This window comes from Aricia agestis, chromosome 13, assembly GCF_905147365.1.
Source record: "Aricia agestis chromosome 13, ilAriAges1.1, whole genome shotgun sequence".
Classification (NCBI taxonomy): Eukaryota; Metazoa; Arthropoda; class Insecta; order Lepidoptera; family Lycaenidae; genus Aricia; species Aricia agestis.
Window position 1 is genome coordinate 8758683 of NC_056418.1, and position 25721 is coordinate 8784403.

At 36.4% G+C, this 25721-nt stretch overlaps 2 protein-coding genes across 3 annotated transcripts in view; both read left to right on the forward strand.

Moving 5' to 3' along the window:
* The first annotated feature begins 460 nt into the window (after nt 1-460).
* On the forward strand, nt 461-8352 carry LOC121733323. Its single transcript, XM_042123539.1, has 4 exons — nt 461-466; nt 782-2609; nt 7713-7949; nt 8291-8352. The coding sequence occupies exons 1-4, from the start codon at nt 461-463 to the stop codon at nt 8350-8352; spliced, it is 2133 nt and encodes a 710-aa protein (XP_041979473.1).
* Nucleotides 8353-9496: 1144 nt separating this feature from the next.
* The window catches only part of LOC121733038 (autophagy-related protein 101), an 82131-nt gene continuing 65906 nt past the window's right edge, over nt 9497-25721 (forward strand). For both annotated transcript variants that reach the window (XM_042123126.1, XM_042123128.1), the window contains exons 1-4: nt 9497-9678; nt 9916-10025; nt 10713-10941; nt 16985-17108. In XM_042123126.1, coding sequence (XP_041979060.1) covers nt 9586-9678; nt 9916-10025; nt 10713-10941; nt 16985-17108 — 556 coding nt within the window. In that variant the 5' untranslated portion in view covers nt 9497-9585. The remainder of the gene's footprint in view (nt 9679-9915; nt 10026-10712; nt 10942-16984; nt 17109-25721) is intronic.

Consider the following 25721-nt stretch of genomic DNA (forward strand, 5'->3'; position numbering starts at 1 on the left):
GCTGGGCAAGGGTCTCAACCGAGTGGGCGTGACGAGCTGGAGGCATACCAGCCAGGCTGGCTATCGGTGGCGCAGGAGCGAGAACAGTGGAAGATCCTGGGGGAGGCCTTTGCCCAGCAGTGGGACACTATAGGCTAATAAAAAAATATTACCTACATAAATATAAAAAACAGCTTGCTGGCCTTAAAGGTAATAATGTATGAAAGTAGTTACAAAATCTGATCATCGTTTCTGAATTATTAATCTTAGAAATCATTAGTCCTGAACTAAGTCTATTATTGTAATGACTTTGTATTATGATCAGACGTTTAAGAATTCAGATTGATTAAGGAATGCTAAGGGCGAAGGAATAATGACAAAAATTTTGAGCCTGTTACAGCTTTTTCTACTCTTTCAACTTGGCTACACATCAAGTTTCAAAAATTCTTTTGAAGATTCAACAGATGTTTCAAAAATAGATATGTTGGTAAGTAATATTAAATTATAATGAAAGAATATAACTTTATTATAATATTCATTAATTTTAGCAATAACTTTGAATAAAGAGTGATGGTATTAAACGAATTTAAATATTTAATTAAGCAACATTTAAATTCAGCGTAAAAGTTATGAAATATTAAAATTAATTATTATGTTTTTAAAAATTTTAATTTTCTAAAATTGTTGTTCCTAAATTATATATTTTGTAAAATAAGTAAATTAATGTCAATTATATTATGTTCACTCATCACTGTAGTGGTTTTATTTTAACTTGATTTATATTGTCATTCTTTTTTTTCAGGTGAATATAATGACGAATAATTTTAAAACCAACGGATGGATTAACCTGCTCTTTATGGGCGATTTCCCCGACCGTTTTTATGAGAAAATAAAGAACATAGAAAATATGACCGTCGCCCATTCCAACTTGGCATCAGAGGACGACGAATACTTTGAAGATGCCGTACCGTACCATTCCAACATTATACTTCTTAGCTGTTTAGACTTTGAACAGTTTGAAAAGTTGCTCAAGAAAACTTTGTCCTCGCCGTACTGGCATCCTCTCTCGAATATCATCCTATACTTTCAATTCCCATGCGATAACGATTTGCTGGCGAAAGTATTTTTCACTCTATGGTACTATAAAGGAATAAATACTATTATAATTCACGAGAGTAACTCTACTCACGTGCACATCTCGTACTTCAGCCCGTATATCAGCGAGGAATACAAGCTAGACCACCACTATGGCTGCTCCACGACCAGAAGAGTGGGGATGTCGATAAAAGATTACAGGAAAGACTTCCACTGCGCCGATACCTGCGAAAACGTTACCCTCCACTCGGTGCTGCGAACCAAGAACCTCGGCACGTGCCTGGGTCTCGCTACTCACACGTTCTCCTACGATGATCCTGAGGTGGCCAGGCTAGATTTATTCCCGGACAAAGTGAAAAATTTGCACGGATTCGTGTTCAAGGTTTTCATGATAGAGGTGCTGCCGTTTTTGAGAATAGACGAGATGTCCGATGGCAGCTACGAGCTGCGAGAGAGGGACGGCCTCATCTGGAACACGATGGCCAACCTCATGAACTTCAAAATAGATCTCTCCGGGGCGAAGGAGGCGAAGAAGAGATTCAGCTACGACTACAACGTCCAGAAGATTTTCGAGTACACCGAGAGGAAGGCGGACCTCATTCTCTTCCCGGTGTATCAGTTCGATCTGATCATTGCGAAACTTGACAACACTTTCCCGTTCATGGAGAGCGGCGTCTGCTTCATCTCGTACCGGGCGCCCATGGAGAAGTTTCTAGTCGACATTAAGATGGTCCAGAAGCTGTACACGTTTATAATAGAATTCGTCGTGTGCTTCACGTGCGTTTGGCTCGTGTTTCTGCTCTACGACGTGCATGAGAACAGGGGCTCGAGGTTCGATCAGATCGGCCGGAGCTACTTGAACACCGTTCGACTGGTTCTATGTATCAGCCTCCACAAGCCCCAGAAGCAGGACGGGTTCCGGATATTCCTGGCCGTGTCGATATGGAGTTTCTTCCTCGTCAACTTCGCGATGCAGGCCCAGATAATATCGCTGTACTCGTCCTCGAAGAGGGGCAAAAACGTGGACACGTTCGAGGACGTAATCGAAAAGGGTTATTTCATCGAGGGCATCGGATCGCCCGACGTGATGCTGCCGGATGACGACGAGAGATATCGCAAGATTAACGAGAAGCTCGTCAGCAATCAGGACATATTCGAGTGCATTCGGAATATCAGGAACGACAGCCGAAGGTTCTGCCTCATGGACTGCGCTCTGGGGCGGTATTTGGAGCTGAACTTGTTGAACGAGAAAGGAGAGCAGTATTTGCACGTGGCTAGACGAGACCGAATGCACAGCTTGTACCTGAATATGCTGCTGCAGCTGAACTCGCCGCTCTTGGACAATTACAATAAGTACATGATGGCGCTAGTCGAGGGTGGTATCATCAGGAAATGGATGCAGTACAGATACAGAGTGGTGGAGGAGGAGGTCTCCTTCAAAACGCTCAGCTTGGAGGATCTGGAGGCCATTTTTCAGATATATCTGCTGCTGGTTCTGTGGAGCTTCGTCGTTTTAATAACAGAGGTCATCGTAGGTAATAGAAGGAAACTGCGGGGCATTTTTCTGTTAAAAAGGAGGAAAGATGGGGTTTGCTGGTTTAAAAGAATTTTTAAAAGGAAACTACTTGCAGAGATATCGACGCAAACGAACGAGTACAATACAGCCTATGACTATAGATGCTACGGACCACAGTTAAAAAAAAATTAAAGGTATATTTTATAAACCGGCGTGAAACAGCGCTTGCGCTGTGTTTCGCCGAGTGAGTGAGTTTTCGGAGGCCCAATCCCCTACCCTATTCCCTTCCCTACCCTCCCCTATTATCTTATTCCCTCTGATAAGGCCGGCAATGCACCTGCAGCTCTTCTGATGCTGCGAGTGTCCATGGGCGACGGTAGTTGCTTTCCATCAGGTGACCCGTTTGCTCGTTTGCCCCCTTATTTCATTAAAAAAAAATTAACAGATATTTGTTTCGCGCAGATGTTTGTTGCCGGGAAGCGCACATTTTTTGTCTCTTACCGGAACTCAAAGTATATCTATCCCAATTTTACCCTAATTAGTTCCAGTATTTAAAGCATGACGTTGTAACAGAGAGACACATTGTCGGTTTTCCTGTCGGTCGGACTGCAACTATACCTTTTCAATAAATTTTGTTCTAAACATAAACAAATCTCAGAATGGGCGGGTACCAATTTACGTCACATAATATATTAAGGGGGCGACTAACCCTAAATTGACTATAACTAATAAGCCCCGAATTGTTTCATTTTCTAAACATAGATACTACATTATATTTCCGAGGATCCGACCTAGCGAAAACACGATATCTTAAAATTTTCTCGATAGAAAAAAATCACAAAGATGCATCTAATTTTCACGAATTTTTCATATATTGCAATAACTAAGTTAATATTTTAACACATTGTATAAAATTCTGTCATTGAGAAACCGACGGATTTTTAAAATGTTGTATATATTTATCGAGTTACTGAGAAAAAACTAATTTGGCGCTGAATCCGCGTCGTCCTTTTTCGCCTGGCATATGAAAGACGGGCGTGAGTGTGAAGAGAGGACGATGTTTGATCTTTTGCGTTAGTCGCCCTCTTAACCAAAGGACCATTAATTTGGTTGACTTTTCTATTTACATTTAAATAAAAATTATATGAAACTAAGTATAGGAATATGTAAATGTGTAGATGGTTATCACGAGTGTTATCGGAATTGTTATCATGATTGTATTGAGGTGGTTACTGGGTTCAATCTTTATCGAATATTATGTAACCCTATTTTACGGTGATTGCCCAAAATTGTACCATAATACTCAAGTGGAAGATCAATATAACATTAATATTAGTATACAAGCGAATATTTGAGTGTATGTTTGTCACTTTTTACGCCATACTTTAAGTTATTTAGGCTCCTGAACTGACACATATGACAAAGGTTAGGATTTATTCCGAAAACAACTACGAAGCAGTAAGCGGCTCTGTTTCAAGAGCTAGATTTTTCTGAATATTTTTAGGGTTCCGCACCCAAAGGTTAAAAACGGGACCCTATAATTAAGACTTCGATGTCTGTCCGTCTGTCTGTCTTCAGCTTGCAACTCAAGAACGATAATAGCTAGAGAGTTCAAATTTTCACAGATTATATATTTCTGTTGCCGCTATAACAACAAATACTAAAAAGAAGATAAATTAAATATTTAAGGGGGGCTCCCATAAAACAAACGTGATTTTTTTGGCATATTTTGCTTGGCATCAATAATGGCAACAGGCAGGTACTTGACATTTTCACAAAATCCTAAATTAATTATTATTATTATTAATTGTATGTATACTTTATTAATTATTAATAATAAAAAAAAGTAAGGGTGGCCTCCCATACAAAAAAAAAACACAAACAACAATTTTTGGCCCTTTTTGTCTCTATAATGGTACGGAATCCTTCGTGCGCGAGTTCGACTCGTACTTGGCCGATTTTATTTGAATGCACTGACAATTTATATTTCTTTGCAAGCAACGTAGACGGTCTACGAGAAAGTTAAAACTTTCTCGTAGATCGTCTGCGTAGCGATGCTACGGCGTAGCAGCACCCTACTCTTTGAATAAGCTGTGCGCTCGGAGCAACTTAATATTCTTAGGCGCAGCGCAGACGACAGACTATCCGTGACGCACTTTTTAGTCCGTGGAAATAGAAGCACACTGCGCTGCGTGTCGTGTGCGTTACTGCATATAATTGCATAGGTTCTATTTCCATGGACTAAAAAGTGCGTCACGGATAGTCTGTCGTCTGGGCTGCGCCTTATTATAATAAAAACACGAATGAAAATTACTATATTTTGTCATTATTCAGATGATCGCAATGATTACTAAGTACTTACACTCGATATAAATGTAAATCTACATTTATCACGATACATATACCGTATATAAATACAAGATACGGTAAGCATTTTAACAATATTATACAAATATTAGATTAGTCACAAGTCAGAATATAAAATGAAGCCTTTTACAATCTTAGTACTTTTGTGCTATATTCGAAACATTTTCGGGCAAAACTTTTCGATTATGAAGTCTGATGACTTAAAAATACTTGACATGATTGTAAGTATTTTCTTCACGTACTTAACTAAAGTAATGCCTTAGCAAGAACGGCAAGTGCAGTATTGTGCAGAACATTTAAAAGTGAACTCCTATAGAATTTGTGGTGGCAACCGCCTGTCATCCACAAGATTTAAAAAACTAGAATATTACGTCACTGTAGTTTTTGGAACGAAGTTCCTTATCGCGCGTTGCGAAAGGACGAAAAAAGCTGTAACGACATGACACAAAAGTGTCGATATATTACAACTAGAGCAAAAATGCTAGGTATAAGTATTTGTAAGCCATGCCACAGAATAGATAATAGTACAAGTAGCCGTGCTCTCTCTTTTTTTCTTTTGATAACTTCGTTCCATCCGCGTTTCCCTCTTATGTTTATCTTTCTATGTAAACTTCTAAGTTTAACTACCGCACTCAGACGAATATTAATTACTTACTTACTTTAAGTTAAGTTTGGGGGGCGACTAACCCAAAATATTCGATTTTATAATTCATTTTCATACTTACTTAAAAATAAGCCCCGAATTGTTTCATTTTCTAAAATTAGATACTACATTATATTTCCAAGAATTCGATCTGAGCAAAAACATGATAATATATCTCAAAATTTTCTCGATAGAAAAAAATCACAAAGATTTATCTAATTTTCACGATTTTTTCATTTATTTCCATAACCGTGCATTGAACTAAGTTAATATTTTAACACATTGTATAAAATTCTATCGTTGAGAAACCGAGAAGCGGTCGCATGCACAGATTACTAGTATTTATGGTCGCATGCGACCGCGCCAAATGTCAAAAGCTATTCCGTCAAACCCCAAGCGGTCGCATGCGACCGCGCTCTTTCATTCGATTAATTTACGTATTTGGTCGCCTTAGAGACTACTTTTGTATGAAAAAGTTTGGTTAGTTACGATCTATGATACATTTGCCACATTCTGAATGCAAAATATTATACAATCTGTGGTCGACAAATATTTTTCAGTCATTTGAAAATCGTGAATTTTTACGTTCGTGTTGTGTTCTGCCGTGTTGTGTAATTTGTTTGAAATAATGAATTGATTTAACGAATGTAAGTAGTAAGATAGTTGAAATTACTTATAATAAATAGTTTTAGATAATCATTTGAAAGAAATACATCGTAAAAACTTCTAGGTTACACTCGAAAATTTGATTTCTTTTATAGGTGATTTGGACGTGTTTTGCTTCATATATTTGTAAATTAATTACGTAAAACGCTTATAGAAGTTATTGCACGATGTCTCCAAGACGATTTATATCGATATTATGCATTACGTTTCTAAACAATTGAGAATAATTCACAGGTAACGGCTATTTTGTGCCGGCCGCGCCATTTAGAACTTTATTTGTATATCACTAAGGACGAATTTTGCTTGTAGGTTATACGAAACCGATTTTTTCGGGTCGTAAATCACAGCTGTTTTTATTAACATCCAATGTTGTATATTTATCGAGTTATTCGCGTCGTAATTTTTCACCTGGCATATGAAAGACGGGCGTGAGTGTGAAGAGAGAAGGGCGATGTTTGAATTTTTTGGGTAAGTCGCCCTCTTAATGTATGGGACTAATGTCAAAATCTTCATTAATTTATTACAGTAAACAATATTCGTCTCTAAGTACGGCAGTAAATTGCGCATACGTCTTAAATGTAACACTTTTTCAGGCAAACATTGTTCTTCGAAATTTGAAAACTAACGGTTGGAATAATATTTTATTTGTTGGACAATTTGAAGACATATTGTATACGAAACTGCATTTGGATTACACCTTTACAGTGATAAACCCTGACACAGAAATTTTCTTGAAAAATACTTCCATAATCCCGTACCATTCTGATACGATTATTTTGGAGTGTGAAGATGGAGAGGATTGTAAAAGAACGCTTATGATGTTAATAACTCATCCGCAGTGGCACCCACATTCTAATTTCATATTGTACTACAATAATACCTACAATAACCATATAATTGCAAAATTGTTTTACATTATTTGGTATTATAAAATTATTAATTCCTACATCATTTGTAAAAACAGAGTAATAAGACTTTACACGCCGTTTTTAAGTGAAAAATACTCTCTTTACGATTCCTTTTATTGTTCGCTCGAAAACAGAAGTATGGATGTTGGTAAGGTAATCATTTGTAATGAAAATTGTGGCAAAGAAACAGAATACTTGGCTTTAGAAGTAGAAAACTTCGGAACTTGTATCAGATTTGAAACCATTGAACTATCTGACGATTCTGAAAGTTTGAGTAAAATGTCTTTATTCGAAGACATGGCTAAGAACATGAACGGTGCTACCCTCAAAGGATATGGAATAGATGTTCATCCAGTTTTAAAGTTAAATAGTAAGCCAGAAAAATTTAAAGGAAGGGATGGTTTACTTTGGAGAACGATAGCAGAAGTAATGAATTTTACAATACGTCTTGAACCAAATATAACAAACAAGTTTTATTATAAAGAACAATTCAAACATTTCAAAGAATATAGGTACAGAAGTCTTGATCTATTTCTAGTACCTGTGTATCAAATGGACTTAGGTGTTGAGGTAGATTACACCTTTCCTTACGTCCAAAGTGGAGTGTGCTTCGTATCCCACAAGCCAGAAACCAAAAAGGAATTGCTGGGGAGCTCTTTCGTGGTAAACAACTACAACATCGTGATAGAGTTCTTCTTTATATTCTTCTTCATGTGGCTCGTGTTTTTTCTTCACAACTCGGAGCAAATTGGCAAATTTAGCTACGACCAAGCCGGTAAAGATCTTATGAATACATTCCGAATGTTTTATTCGGTCGGTGTACCAAAGATACCTAAGCGCAAATCATTTCTTATTTTCTTTGTAATAGCGCTATGGGGATTGGTGTTAATTACCTTTATAAATCAAGCATTCTTCTTTTATATGTTCTCTACGACGAATCGCGGCAAAAATATCGACACGTTCGACGATGTATTAGAAAATATCAACAATGGGATGGTCCTCGAGGGTATGGCTTCACCTGATGTATTCATAGCAAGAATCGACTCCAAAATAGATAGAGTTTACGCAAAACTGAACCACAAGGATGATAATTTTGAATGTGTTAGACTTTTAAAGGACGATACCAACAGAATTTGTCTTGTAGACTGTTCTATTGGACGATATTTAGAAAGGAGTGAAATAAATGAAGTGGGCGAACAATATCTGCACGTAGCAAAAGGAGACCAAATTCACGGATTATATTTGAACATGGTCCTGCCTAAACATTCACCGATGACTGAAAGTTTCAATAAACATGTAATGAGGCTGGTGGAATCAGGAATCGTAGGTCACTGGATGAAAGGCAAGGACAAAGTTTATGAGAGTGAACAGCTTTTTAAGGAAATAAGCCTCAGTGACCTAGAAGGGATATTTGAAATTATGATTATTTACAATGTCATCAACATTGTTGTGTTTACATTAGAAATGATTTTTGGCAGAAAGAAACATGATACGTACTTTAATATTGTAATGTCATAAGGGTCACACACATTTCGCAAATCGCACACTCAATACAATACTGTATGCAATACTGTAAGCAAAAAAGGAAATTTTTCAGAATCGACGAATTATCTCATAATGGGACTTTGGGTAAAAAGTATTCGCGTATGAACTTGTAATAAAATCTCTTTGACTTTATCATTATATTTTGTACATGCGGCTGGTTATCATTAAGTTTTTATTTGAAAGAAGAAAATTTCAAATTAAAATTATAATATGGTAAACCTTAATTTAACTTTCATTAAATCAACTGAAGTATACCTAAAAATAAATCAAAAACCTTTTAATTTCATAGAAATAAACCTTATTGCTGTTGCGGAACCCTTCATGGGCGAGTCCAACTCGCACTTGGCCGGTTTTTTATTTTGTCTCTCTTTTGACTAAAGAATCCCGCTTTTTCACTCAAAAAGTTCCAAAAACCCGACTTGGCACAAAAAAAATCTGGCAACGCTGATTGGATGATACATGATCGTCCAATGATATCGTCTCGTAGCCGTAGCACGAGGCTTCGTGACGATAGACCGTAGACGCATGTGCAGCCGCAGCATAACATAAAATTATTATAGTTCATAATAATTTTATGAACTATCTGAAAATCGGAGAGAGAGAAATCGTTTTTTTTTTGTATTTATCTCGCTCATTTACATATTTAGTAAAACATATTACAGAACATAGGTATTATTATATTTTTTTTCACGATAAGGTTTCTATTTAACATAGACAACAAATTGACAAGTGGTATGCTGGCAACACTTACTTTGTGTCATAGACAGTAGACCAGTATTATGGTGGAACGGGTACTTGTCAGAGTTTACGAAAACCTTGTATTTTCAATATTTTGCACAATTAGATTTTAGATTATATATAGTTTAATGGGAAACGCGAATAACAAAAGTACATTTACTGGTAGAAGCCAAAGCAGTTTCTTTAGTTCAACTCGGGAACCTCGCGCTTTTTCTAGCCAGGTACCTACATTTTGCATGGATGATGGATTGTAATGAAAACTTGCTAATGTCATTCTCAGCTGAACAGACGTAACATAACAAAAAAGCTTCGTAATTCGATGTTGTTGTTTGATAATTTGCATTTTACGTCTTTAGTTTAAATCTAGAAATGCGTGCAGAGTGAAAGATGAAAAGTTCTTTGTGTCAGTTCTTTGTTTAGTGGATTGTGTTTAAAATAGATGTTTTTGTTGATACTAGTTCAGTTTGTCCCACTTTGGTAATCTCAGCGGCCGCTCCTTCGCAAGTGTAACAAGTAACCAGTCGGTATATAGCGCATCACGACCTTGGTCTCGAGTTTCCAGACGAAGGTTAGTATAAATTGTGCTAAAATCCTTCATATTTTCGAAACATACGCTTTAGTTGTCCTTGACAACCTTTGGGTGGTGTTAAGATCATATTGGACAGTTAGGAATTCGATTGCAAATGTATTTGGAATCTCTTCACCCATTATAACTTCTATATTCTGGTTGTTTCTTTTTTTTTTCAAATCATAATAAGTATTTAATTACTTATCTTAGTTAGGACTACTATTGCAAATATAAGTTTATGATTTATCCATGCCTGGCTCAACATGGTAAAATATTATTGATGCTGCTAATTACATAGATTTTTACTAATAAACATTTTTGATTCAATGAGACTATAATCATCGTAGACAAGTCTTAGACATTGGAATTTAAATTTATTTTAGGAATGTTGCATCAATTCCTTAAAAACATGCTGTGATCTGTTCAATTAAAATGGCTAAATATTTAAATTATATTAAATTTGTATTTATTTCATAATATTTCATCAGACATTTAAAAAAGGTTTCGAAAAACTTAGTCATAAGAATTTGTAGACGTACAAGTCTACAAATTCTTAGTAGCACTTAGTAAACACTTAGTAGCAGTCTTCTTATTCACCAGCATTAGTTGTCCAGCCGTCTTTCTTCTTCTTAATCTGTAAGTGTTTTGCAAAATTAAGAGATTATTATCTTATAATTTTTCTTACAGATGGAATGAATCAACACTAAATAGCCCATTAGAGGCTAGTAAAACCGCCTGGCCTGTTGCAAATAAGGAGTCAATATTCTTACCTGAATTTCCGATAACCACAGACCTGCAACAAAAGCAATTTGTGATAATTAAAACCATCGCCAAAGGAGCTTTTGGAGAAGTGTACAGAGTGAACAATACGAAGGAAAACAAAGAATATGCACTTAAAGCTCTAAACAAAAGCCAGGTATGTGTGTTTATTCTTATTGATCCATTTATTTCATACCTCACTAAATGTTTACTGTTACTCTAGACACGCAAAATAAAATTGTGCAGGAACTATAGGAATTATTTTCCTATGCTAAAAATCGCCTACTTTCTTTTTGACAACAGATTTTTAATATGGATTTTATTGTAAAACTATGGAGTTAGGAAGGATGTTTTTATCCCGCGATCGTGGATTCTTGGTAATCTATTATTATTGCGGTCGAATTCGACCGCTTGGGAGTTGATAGGTTATAATAGATATATCATGTAAACATTTTAAGAAACCATACAACTATAATAATACTGAATGTATTATTGTCAATAATTTAATCTTATTGACCTAATTAAATGGAAATTAGCAATATCAAGTATACGGAATTATATTAACGATTTAATGATAATATTGACACATATTGATATGTGTTGTAATTAAGTTGTAAATAAAAATTCTGCCACATGTTCATTTGATAATGTTTATTGGTACAAAGGTTTGTTTTTATGATTCATAACAATATTATTGTTAGTAAACAGATGAACATAGGCAGATTTATATAATAATTCTGTCGGATAAGTAATGTACAGTCTGACTATCACTTAAAAGTTTTAAAATATTTTCAAACATTGTTTTGCCCACAAGTCCATTGCCCCGAACTTCGTTTCGCACAGGCCACAGGTGGTGGGAACTGTATGTTTTTCCAGAATAAAAACTATGCTATGAAACAGATTTAACATTATTATGCGTTTTATAATTATTTATCTGGCGAAAATAAAAAAGTATCAAGTCATCGCATCAAGATGCGATGACTTGATGCGAACATGCAAAATGTACCATGTGTATGTTAGCTTTAAAAAACCTGCCCAAGAATGGTGGTCGCAATTACCAAAAATTTCCATGTAAGGTGGTAAAATTTTACCTGTGTAAAGTGCAAGCCGAAGCCACAATAAAAATATTATAAGTACAGTAGTGAGTAGAGTATCTCTGCCTTGTCCTTGAAATGAAACAAAGGTTTGGTGCTCATTACTTATTAATTATTATTATTATCTGTACCCGGATTCTACTTTTTAAAACAATACTAAAACAATTTTGTTACTTGTTTGATCTTATCCCTTTCCTAACAAACAGCAAAAAAATAATATTCTCAAATACTAAAATCACATCAGACTAACGTTAATTTCGTGGATAACCCACGTAAATAACGTTACAGTTATATATTCTAAGTTTAAGTACTAGTTTTATAGGAAACGGACTAAATTGAATATGGTTACATTTTGCATTACAATATTAGAATTTGGGTACATGTTTGTATTGTGCGCATGCGCTGATTCGTACGGGCTAAATGCTAATACGAATATAGTCTACTGTATATTTTTATTTTGTGGCGAAGCTTTGCATTTTTATTGAAACGCGGAACTAGGCCAACGCGCGGTTTATTGATAAACTTGTTTGAATATCTATCGTCGCTAGTCCTTGAATACTGATTAAATAATTACCGCCGCCTGCCGAATGTGCCGCAAAGGATTAAAACAATAGAAGCTGTTGACAAAGTGGCGTCTTCCGGTTGCGAACAAGTCAACTTATATGCGCCGACAAAAAAAAGTGATATAGATGGGTATGTATGTGTTCGCGTTCCTTATACATACATAGTTATATAGAGTTCACTCTGAAAGTAGCAGCGCTGAAGGAGCAAAATTTTTTTATGATTTGTATGGACAAGCGCCCCTGCGTCAGGAATTTTCCCATACAAAAGTAAAAAAAAAATAACACTTTCAGCGCTCCTACTTTCACAGTCAACTCAACACAGGGGACGCGTACTCACCCTAAATTAGTATTTCACTTAGTTTTGTTACACTTGTATTTAAGGGTACGTAGATAAACCGTAAACGCCTTTTTTTATGTAATAAGGGGGCAAACGAGCAAACGGGTCACCTGATGGGAAGCAACTTCCGTCGCCCATGGACACTCGCAGCATCAGAAGAGCTGCAGGTGCGTTGCCGGCCTTTTAAGAGGGAATAGGGTAATAGGGGAGGGTAGGGATGGGAAGGGAAGGGAAAAGGGGAGGATAGGGAAGGGAATTGGGCCTCCGGTAAACTCACTCACTCGGCGAAACACAGCGCAAGCGCTGTTTCACGCCGGTTTTCTGTGAGAACGTGGTATTTCTCCGGTCGAGCCGGCCCATTCGTGCCGAAGCATGGCTCTCCCACGTATAATGGGTGGGTCCCACGCCTAGGTGAATACTTCAGATCTGACTATAATAGTAAAACTGACAAATAAATTAAAATTTCTGACTATTCTACATACGCCCTAATATTATTATTATAATAGATGTAGTGCGCGGCTTCGCCCGCATAATTTAGGAATTTCACGGAAACCGTATATTTTTCCGCAAAAAAATAGCCTATGTCCCTTGATTTGACCCTTCCCTTCATGTGGTCTATTCTTCATGTATGCCAAATAACATAAAAATTGCTTCAGTACTTCAGATAATAAGCAATTTCATATAATTTTCCCCGTTTTTCCACATTTTCCTCTGTTTCTTCGCTCCAATTGGTCTTAGCTTAATGATATATAGCCTATAGCCTTCCTCGATAAATGTGCTATCTGACACTGAAATAATTTTTCAAATCGTACCAGTAGTTCCTGAGATTAGCGCGTTCAAACAAACAAACTCGTCGCTTTATAATATTAGTATAGATTACATTGCATAAACATTAAACGTGTATGTTACCTCTTCTGTCTTCACCTTATTTTCCTGTTCTGAGGTCTTCACGCTTAAACTAAACCGATTTTGATGAGGTATAGCAATTAGCAATAGCACGCGCAGCGGGAAATGCACGCTTCGAATTCGGTACAAACGAATTTCGGCTCGAGGATGTTGCAGCCATAAGTAGTTACTTCAATACTTTAATTTTTCTATGTGCACATAAAAAATTGATACTTACTAATATCATACATGCGAAGGTGTGTCTGTCTGTAACCTCTTCACGCCCAAACCGCTGAATCGATTTTTCTAAAACTTGGTATGAGGACACTATGAGTACCGGGATAGGATATAGGATACTTTTCATCCCTGAAAAATGTACGATTCCTGAGCTATAAACGAATTTTGGCGCAACGGAGTTGCGGGCGTCATCTAGTTATGGATAAAATTATAACAAAACGTTTTTACCACTTTAGCGTTTTTTATTTAAATGTATGTCGTCACTCGTCATTCGTAGGTTAAATTTAACTATTTAATTTATATGTTACAAAGTATTATAATGCGATAAGTTATTCCTATCGGTCTTTATGCGGAAGTTAAATGTGATACTTTATCGACGAATTTATTTATTTGTTGGTAAATAAGTTAATTAATCAATCGAAATATTGTTGTTCCGCCTTTGAAAGTGTAAGTTTGCTGGATGGTAAGGCGACTCTTCCCGTTGGGCCATCCATATCCATACTAATCTATACTAATATTATAAAGAAGTAAACTTTGTTTGTTTGTTTGTTTGTATGTTTGTTTGTTTAATTGTAATGAATAGGCTCAAAAACTACTGGACCGATTTTAAAAATTCTTTCACTATTTGAAAGCTACATTATTGACGAGTAACATAGGCTACTTTTTATTTTGGAAAATATAGGGTTCCGAAAGATATTTTGGTTTTTCTGACACAAGGTGAAAAAAATCAACCAGAAAATTTAGTTATTTTGCGTACGCTGCCTAAACTATAAAAGATAGAACCATACAATGTTCAAAGTAAATGTAGATCTTATAAATATCTACAAAAATGTCCGCGACACACTATACCTATCTATGTCGATTGAGGCACAACAACCATTTTTTTATTTAAAAATCCTGATTTTTTGTGGACTACATTTAAACGCATTTATTTTACTCATGCTGAGAATCCTTATCAAAATAAATTATTTCATCACTAAGTAAAGTTTGTGTAGATAATATTTTGTCTTTGAATGATTTAAATTGGACGTTTGGTTTAGAAGTTATGGTGAAATTAAAAATTGCAATTTACGCCCGTTTCGAAGTGGGCGCTAAGTACCAACTACCAAGGCGCGCAGTACTAGCGAAGATTATGACCGACCTTGCAGCTGGTGAATTAGCTCATATACTTACCAAGAATACCAATGATCCCTACTGATATTACATATACCTTCAAAAGGCTCCAATTTCCTGTAAAAAAATCTTTTGCACTAACGATAAATTAACCCCAGGGCCAAACATTCAAATCAGTAGGAATAGATTTACGATTATTATTTTTTAACAAAAATTGAACCCGACTTCCAAGGAAAAAACAATATTCTTAAAATGACCTAAAAAGTATGAAATAATTCTAATTATTCATTAGTGCCTTTTTCAAAATTCGACTAAATCTCAACGAATTCTGTACTATAATTTCATTCGTTTGAAGTAATAGTACCAATAATTGGGTCATAATGTGATGACCCATGGTGTAATTATGGTTGTAATTATAATGATTAATCAAATTGATGTGTTGGCTTATGCTTTCAGTTGTTTAAATAACGCCGAATCCCCGAACCTGTATCTATAAGGATTCAATAGTTCTGTTCGGTACCTTCAGATTCAGGGTATAACCTGGTACGAAGTCTTACTTTTTGGTAGCATTCACCTCAAATGCTTCAGAAAAAATCGAAATCACTATATGTTTCCATACAAATTTCAACGAGTCCTCTCGATTCCTCATGGATGCCATCATCAGATCACCACTTTTGTGAACATGGTACCAAATTTGAATTCAATCCTGTACAACGACAAAAGAATCATGAAAATCGGTCAACAAACGGTGAAGTTATAACCTTCTCCTTTTTGGAAGTCGGTTAAAAATAATGTTTTACGTATGGGCACAGAATATAATATATTATTAGTAGGTATGGGTAACTTTACATTGCCCTATTACGAGTCGGGGCTCCCGACCATCAGTATATTTTGTTACGAAAATAACAAAACGTCAAATGTTGTTTATAGAGAAGCTCTACAATAATCGCTTTAGTTATCTATCCTAAAACAACGGGTTGCACTCCGGGACTACCGTCAGAAGTGGAAACTTATTAATTATTATTAATTACATTTAAATATTCTCATCATTAACAACTTTAACATCCACAGAAAGATAATCTGTTTGTGAATTGACCTGGGAATCATTTTGCTGACCGTGTCTTTCCTGGGTAGGCTTTTTGCAAATTGCAGCGGTAACTGACATCTACGCGAGCGGAGCCGCGGGCGACCGCTAGTAATATTATAAACGTATCTGTCTGTCAGTCTGTCTGTTACCTCTTACAAGAGGTAACTAGTTACTTTACGTACTTCACGCCCAAACCGCTTTATCGATTTTGCTGAATGGAGATACTTTCAGTCCCGGGAAAGGACATGGGATACTTTTATCCCGGATAAATGCGATAAACGAATCTTGGCATACCAGAGTTGCGGGCATCGACTAGTTATGGATAATCATGATTATCACCATCATCAATAGACCAATATGCCGCTAACACGTTCGTCATTATTTAAAATGAGTAGTTCATCGAAAGTCAACGTCCAAATACCTTAAAGATGATCGCACATTTGTCAGCAAGCACGCGCCGAACGCGCCGCATTTTATAATTCGTTGTATGAAATGATCTGCCTCGCACATACTCGTAATATTTTGTCCGCTCCGTACGCGCCGCACGTGAACTATGCAGTGCGTACGGTGCTGACAAATGTGCGATCAGCTTAATAAACTTATTTCCTCACTCAGAGACGAATAATAATTACTTAAATTAAAATATGAAGATTATCTGTCAAACTGTAGTTTAACCATCAGGCTGTTTAAACACTCGCGGTGCCGCTCCATTACTCATCCTTGTGTTTCTATTTGCCCTTACAAACGGCGGCGATTCTTTACCGCGGCGGCGAAAAACGCTACCGCTGCGGCGCCGTGTGTAATCACGCTAATTAAATGTTTCTGAGTGCGGTTAATCTATGCTATCATGATCGATAAATTTTGACGTAACTTTTGTCCCGCAGGTTGTCAGCGAGAATGCGATCAGACAAGTGAAGGAGGAAGCTCGAATACAGGCGGCAGTCGGTCATCACACCTTCATAGCTGGAGCGGTGGCGCGGTGGCAGACCAAGAAGAGACTGTATATAGGTGAGTTTGGTCCTTAACACGTTGGCTGCTATGAGTATCACTGGTGGGATCACATTTTCCTCTCCGTGTGGCCCTGAGCTTCATCGATGGGATCACAAGACTATTGTCAAATTGTAATGTATGGGGCATGGAACTTGGGAGTTATTACTGAAGGTGTAGTATGGTGGGCAGCCAACGCGACGTGTTAAGAGGAGTCCACACCGCCCTTTTTTCCATACAAACGTTGTTCCCTGTTTCCTCCCTGGATAATGCTAGTAGAGCTATAATTTTTTTCCTGAATATTTACGGCCACTAATACAATGTATACGGCCACAATACAAAAAAAAGCAAAACATAGGAACACAGCTCAAGCCTCTTTTTAATCTTTAATGAAAAAAGTACTTAAATCGGTTAAGTTTTGGAGAAGGAATCAGGGGACAACGAATCGTTGATTTTCTGGATTTTCTGCAGTTGTCTCTATCGCGTTCTGCGGTATAGGCTTGAGGTAAGGGAGACAGCTATAGATATTACACGTACTTTTTTTTCATTTCTCTAGCCCCTGGTGTATCCTCTTAAACTCAGAGCACAAGCCTCTTTAATCAAAAATATGATAAAGCGAGCCACATGGCTGGTATTAAAGTACTTATATCGTAAACTTTACTTTGAATTTCAACATACAGTTAAATCCAGGATCAAAACTTTCTGGTAGTCAAATCTCTCAAATCCACTCAGCTTAGTCATTCATCCTCACAAAGTTTGGGATCGTACTAGATTCATATTATACCAGTCATATTTTAAATAGGTTGGGTTAGATCCGTCCTGGATTTGATCATTTGCCCATTTTTGTTCGATATCAATAACAGATTCAAGTAGACTTAAAATATCCAGAAAGTACTCATAACCCCTCCCAGCCCCATAAGGAACCCTTCGTGCGCGGGTCCGACTCGCACTTAGCCGGGTATTTTTGTCTGAGTCGCCAATTTATAATATTCAATGTTTTTCCTTTAAGATTTTGAGCACTGCGTGATAATCACACGTTGAGCTTGTGATGTGTTATCGCGCGCTAAATACGGTAGGCAGGGATGCAATTTATTGGGTACGATACCGCTAGCTATACGCAGTATATATGAACAGTCATCTTGACTTTGAATTCCCTAACAGCTTTAATATCAGTTTGGTTAATTCCACGCTTCATCATGACTTATTTTACGTAAATGCGATTAAGAGGATTCCACACCGCCATTTTTCCCATACAAACGCTGTCCCCTGTTTCCTCCCTGGATAATGCTAGTAGAGTTATAATTTTTTTCCTGAATATCTACGGCCACTAATACAATGTCCCTATGTTTTCTTTTTTTTCATAATTTAATTATTAAATAAGATATGAACGTTCAAAAACCCAAAAAAATGGCCAGTTTTTCCACTGTGTTCAAACGTCCAGAAAACAGATTTGGCTAGATTATACAAAAAAAGCAAAACATAGAAACACAGCTCAAGCCTTTTTTTAATCTTTAATGAAAAAAGTACTTAAATCGGTTAAGTTTTGGAGAAGGAATCAGGGGACAACGAATCGTTGATTTTCTGGATTTTCTGCAGTTGTCTCTATCGCGTTCTGCGGTATAGGCTTGAGGTGAGGGAGACAGCTATAGATATTACACGTACTTTTTTTTCATTTCTCTAGCCCCTGTTGTATCCTCTTAATATCAGTTTGGTTAATTCCAGGCTTCATCATGACTTATTTTACGTAAATGCGATTAACGACCATCATAATATTATAATCTACAACTTATAGACATGTGGATTACTAGTCCGGTGACAATTTAGAAACAATAACCACATAATACTAAATAGATACTACGTTGCCATAACATTGTTAGGAAAATTAAAGATTATCTACTTGCGATTAAAAGTTAGAAGCCCTCATAATCGAGGCTAAATACGTTTTTAAAATAAGGGGCAAACGAGCAAACGGGTCACCTGATGGTAAGCAACTACTGTCGCCCATGGACATCAGAAGAGCTGCAGGTGCGTTGTTATAGTAGAAAGAAAGCTAGGTGCCATCCTAGTCAGAGCGAAATTATCAACTGGTGGACAACGGTGAAAAATCCTGTCAGGAACAATGAAAAAGGAGACTATTATTTTGTTGGGGCCTTAAATGTTAGGGCCTTCTTAAATTAGGGATGTTCTCAATCAGAGCTAGCGGCCAACTGAAATCAAACTTAGCAGCCAGCGTAATCACAATATTGTGCTCACTGTTTTTAGGAAAATAACGTAGACATAATATCGTAAACGGTACGTAGCTAGACTTAGAAGCAACAACATCAGATCATATTCCTTTAAATTTGGACCACTTTTTAATTAAGTAGTTTAATGTATTATGTAACTGATTTAAGGTAATTTAGTAAAGTGTCTTATATTGCATCATTATTCTATTACCCTTGATAAGAGCAGGCCGGCAGACTAAGAGAAATACTTCAAATGCCGCTATTTCGGGATCTTGAAGGACGCGATAAAGAATGTTGACTGCGGGCCGAATATTTATAATACTCTAACATGTATATATATATATATATATATATATATATATATATATATATATATATATATATATATATATATATATATATATATATATAACTACTTCGTGCGCGAGCCCGACTCGCACGTGGCCGATTTTATTGTAAGCATGGTATCAAATTCGGACAATCTATACAAAAAAAAAAAGAATTTTGAAAATCTGACCACAAACAGCAAAGTAGACAGTTACTTCCTTTTTTGAAAGTCGGTTAAAAAAGTATCTAAGGTGTTGACAAGGGATGTAAGGTATCATCATGCCAAATTTCATTGATTCTCCAGCGGATTCAAAGATTAGCCTGTACAAACAGACAAACAGGCATACAGACGAACAGACAGAGAAACAAAAATTTCAAAAACAGTTAAAATGTGTTCTACTACTCTTCTAAAAGACTCGTTTTTTCAAGTTTATTTTCAATGTACAAAAAGGCATAATATTATGCTTACGCATAATAAGTATGACTAAGTAGTAGATAAGTAATATAATGAAGAAGTAATAAACTGTAGTCACGTAGTTTTTATCGATGTTAATATTATGTAAATACGTCTCAGTCGAATGTGTAACTACTTAACTAGGTATCTGGCTAATTGTGCTGAGAACCCCGCCCAGACACACTGACCTGTGGATTCCCTATGAATGAAGGGAACGGGATTTATCCTTACTAATATTATAAACTAGACGTTCCGCGCGGCTTCGTCCGCGTAAATTAGATGACAAATTAGATAGAATTAGACAGACAAATTAGTCCACAAAAAATAGCCTATGATCCTTCACGTGGTCTACTTCTTATCTGTGCCAAATAACAGAAAACAGTTTTATTCCACATTTTTCTCTATTTCTTAGCTCCTATTAGTCTTAGCGTGATAAAATATAGCCTGGGCAAATGGGCTATCTAACACTGAAATAATTTTTCAAATCGGACCAGTAGTTCCTGAGATTAGCGCGTTCAAACAAACAAACAAACTCTTCCGCTTTATAATATTAAAAAGTATAGATGCGAAAGGGTGTCTGTCTGTTTCTTCTTCTAGCCGAAATCGCTGAACCAATTTTGCTGAAATCTGTTATGTAGAAACATTTGAGATATATTATTATAGGTACATTTGAGAACTAATAGGATACTTTTTATCCCTGAAAAATATCGGGTTTCATTATCATTTTTAAGTCGGTACCAGATACAGCTGAATCTTCAGTCTGCCAGAATATTTGAAACTTTTGTAACTGGCACCGACTTCAAAATGATGAAGATTGAGTACAGAAATACCTAGTTGAGTTTTAGCCGAATACAGAAAAAGGCACTATTAGATAGGAAAAATTATTTAATACTTTTTAGTTCATAATATTATAAGGATGTTATTATTGTTTTTACCTTGGAAGTCGGTTTTAATTTTTTGTTAAAAATAATAATTTCACTCTTTTTAGTTACCTAGTAAACTATCGCGTACTATACGTAGAATAATTAATACACCTGTATATTATTCTACGTATCTTATTACAAGCTCAGCGGTGAGCGAGACACAATAGAATAACAATAGATTTTCAAGAATCCACGATCGAAGGATTAATAGGAGTATAATCAGTAAAACCGTTTCGGAGGTAACTAACATTGTGACACGAGAATTTTAAATAATTTATGAAGATAAGAAGATGTACTTATTTATTGTATTAAATATTAATATTATAAGCTACATTAAAAGACACTTATTTAAAGGGGTCAGTTGTAAATTGCAGTTTTGGTAAGTTAAAAATTATAAATGGCGCGTCTAATAACTAGTTAACTAGTTAAGTAAACAAATATGAGTTGTAAAAAATAATGAAATGGATCATTGAAAACATTATTGAACAGTAAAATAATTCAATGAGCGGTAAAAATTAGTGAATGAGCGGTTACGAGCAGTGGGCAGTAACGAATCGTTGAAAAGTTGTCAGTAAGAAATCTCATTCTAAGCAGCTTTTTAAACAATGAGGTGGTAAAATATAACAAAATCGGCCAAGTGCGTGTCGAACTCGCCCATGGAGGGTTCCGTACCGTTAAAAGCGAAAGTAAGATGGTCGCCGGCTGCTGCCGCAGCACGCTCGCACCGCTCGTTCGGCTTCCTCTGTGTTGTGGTCTAAGTTCTAACCTAACCTAACCTACTCTTGGACTTTCTGGATTGTGTTTGTTTTTGTTTTGGCGGGGGTCTGTTGGCCCCCCCCGTCCCCCCGCTACGATAACCGTGGTTAAGTAGGCCTTCTGTTAAGTCGTTATCGAACCGCTCATTCCATCATTTTTATCTCTCATTCAGTTATTGGACTGCCCAATTACTTTGTATGGAAGTGAGACATGCATGTTACTTTATCGAAGCAGCTTACTTCTCAGAAGTAATGTCAAATGTGTGCCTTACGCTCTGGAGTTAAGGCTGAATTCTTAGAAAATTGATACTTTTAGAGTTTGATAACTATAGTTACTTCGCAGAATTTGTTCCTTCTTAGCAACACGATCGAACAGTGTAATAAAAAAACAAAGTTCACGAATCCCGCCAATCCCGGATTTTTTAAAGTCATAGAACTCAAAAGTTCCACGAGTTAGGGATTTGGTATTTTTACTATTGGTAGTGGTGATGATTACCTTTCTTTTAAAGTAACATGCGCTTTCGACATCGACTTTGTTTAGTCAGAAAAAAATAAAAACTGAAAATCGATTTTCTTCGTTTTCCCCATAAGTGATAGCCGACTAAAAAAGGGTTCATTATGTAGCTTTTTGTATGTCCTTCAAGTATTATATCATATGTTTTTTTCTAATCTGTACCAATTTTGAAATATAATAACTTTTCACTTTTTTATGAACGCGGGATTGGGATTTTCTTTTCGAGATAATTCAAAAACTATTAAAGCGAGACACCTGGGTGTTGTACTCGGGGATTTGTAATTAAGTACTATTTCGAATTAACAAATAAAAAGATGATGTCCGTTTTTTGGGCTACAATAAACACTGTGCGTCAGGGTCACCAATGTCACCAAAATTTAACATAACAAATTCAACCTTAACTCCAGAGCGTAAGGCACACATTTGACATTACTTCTGAGTACTTCTCTAATTTTACTTACTAAGTAAAATTAGAGAAGACCTTCTAAAATTTCTCTGCTTCGATAATACAAGTAACATTAATTAAATAATAATTGTTACTTGTATCTCTCAATTAAATAATTATACACTTTCCTTGCACTTATTACACTTTATTTTAACCCGGCGTCATGGGGGCAGAAAAGTGTTACACGGACGTTGGAGTGGGTCTCACATACCCGTGTGTTAGATATCAAAATTAGTCCAACCTTTTATAATAATCAATTTATTTTATATGTTTATATTAAATTCAATGTGTATTTAGATGACTTAATGAAACATAAATATATTATATAATTTTTAACCATATTTAATAGAGCTTTAAAAAAAGAACGACAAAATTCAACAAAATATTTCTCCTCTACTTAAATGTTAGTCTTTTACTAATTAACAATCAGTTTTAATTTTTAAATGGCACTTATTTAAAGAATACTAAAAAAATTTTATAAAAAATTAACAAATAATTACATCTAATCATTATCTTTGGTGCAATCAGCACAGAAAGGTACAACATGTTCTAAGCAAATGTGTTTGGTGCAAGTTGCAACTTTCGCAAATGAAATAATTCGTTTTACGGTCTTTTTTGGCTGAACAGTCTTGGCATCTTCTGCGAATATTCGGCTTCTTTGCCGGAGGTTCCCCTGAAGATTCACCAAGAAATTTTTCAATAGGCGTCTTGTACCAAATTGTACCGTCTTTGCCACGAACTAGCAGATTCAGATACAGTACAATGCTCTTCCGACAATCGATTTCTATCTGCACGCGAAGACAGTGGAATGTCATCATCGCCAGAGATATCGTGCTCTGCGTCGCTAGGATTACTACGTTTACTCAAGAGATCTTCTTCTTTGCATATTTCCTGGTCTGACGAGGTAGAATCAGAGTCCGAGTTTCGACTCTTGTAAAATTGAAAGAATGGGTTGTCGTTCTTCCTCTTCTCAATCCATTTTGAGATCCATAAGATCACCGGTGATCGCGACAACAATAGAATAACAATAGATTTCCAAGAATCCACGATCGAAAGATTAAAGTACTTCAAGTACTTAACTACAAAAAACGCAAAGTAATTAAGTAAGTACCTACAAAAAATAAAATACATTTTACTATAAATCATTTAATTTTATTGTAAAACACAACAAAATTACAAAAAAAATTGTTAAAAACACTGATAATCATTAAAATAATGTCTGTGTAAGATGTCCCGAAATTGTAACACTGACTGCGGGGATGGGTCTCACATACCTTATGCAACTTTGGGCCCCTGTTACTACCGCTGCGGCCGTCGCAGGACTAACGCGTTACCTGTGACTCATAGACTAACTCAACAGCTCCAGCTATTGAGAAATTTGGCAACGCTGAACGCATGGTAACTGAATTACAAGTGAAATAAAAAGTGATGGGTCTCACAGACCCAACCCCCATGACGCCGGGTTAAGATATTCGGTTCACAAACGGCGGAGCAATCGTTGAACATACAAAAAAAATATATATATCCACAGCCGAATATACATATAACCTCCTCGTTTTTTGGAAGTCGGTTAAAAATGTTCCAGAACTGATCGGGCTGGATCTAAAAGGCTGGAAAATTGGGATGATGGTTGCTAAGGCTTAAGAAACTATCGATCGTGTTGGCTTTCAATACTTAGATAAAACTAGCGGCCAATTACGAAGCCACAGACAGAAAGACACTCAAAGACAAACAGACACGTCTTAATAACTCCTCTTTTGTTGTCGATGGTCAAAATTGGGTCGCTATAATTAGATGTTTCGTTTGTTTAAAGCTGAAAACCGTCAGACAGAGATCGAAGTGTCTTGGCCTTGAACTGAAATCGAAATCCTGGCTCAAACAAGCTTCCATATTCAAATCTTTTTTGTCGCACTCCGCTTATGCAAATACGACGGTGTTGCAAAAAGAGGTACAGTAGACTCTACTCAGGCCTTGGCAATATTTGGAATTAAATCGAACTTTTCATTCAAAAACGCTTCCAAATTCAAATATTTTTTAAATCTCTGTGCAGCTCAGATATACGAAGCTGTCGTCTGAACAATTTTAATTATGACGAGATTTAATTCGACAATCTTAGAGAACACAAAGCAACACAAATTACACTAAGGTAGAAGCACATTATTTGCATTTCTTTTGCGCTATTCGTCTGTTTTCCACTGACCACTAACACTTATGCCAGCCTCGGTTCATCCTAAAGCCGGGTCCAGACGAGTGTAACGTGTAATGTAATTTACCGTGTAATGTAACACGAATGTGTGTGTGGACGGCACTACGAGCATTACATGTAACGCTCGGGGTTTATCCAACGGCTGTCGGTTTTCGTGCGAGCACAAAGGCTCGTTTGGACAATTCGCTTTGAGTTCGTGTGCCGTCCACACTGTTGACACTAAATTACACGCAATCTTACATTACACTTTACACTCGTCTGGACCCGGCTTAAAATATTATCTTCTCTTTAATGATAGTTGATGGCATATAATATGCCATTTGACAAAGAATATACATACCAAAATATTTCCTTAAACTATTCTAGACTGGCGCGATTCATAATGAAAGTTCTTTGTAACAATCGAAAGTTTTATTTTTTGATGAGCGTGCGTGAATAAACACAAATCCTTTTAAATTTGCTAAAGTGTACTGCAAACATGCATTTTCGCTATCACCTAGTGCCTATTAGGCTGCCTTTCACTAAGGGAAATAGGACGTGAGGCGTGCGGCGTAAAATAGCGTATGTGACAGTGTGACAGGTGGTGAATACTATACTTATTTTGCGTTTGACGGCACCTTTAATATCAGCAACATAAGAGCCATTTTGTAGAAACTAGGTTATATCTAGTAGTTGTACAGCGCGTGCTACAAACGCCCTTATCGCTAACGTAGTAAAATGCCTAGTCGTTGACCCCTATGCAGACGTTGGAAAATAAAATTATTAAATAATGGTCTATAAAAAGT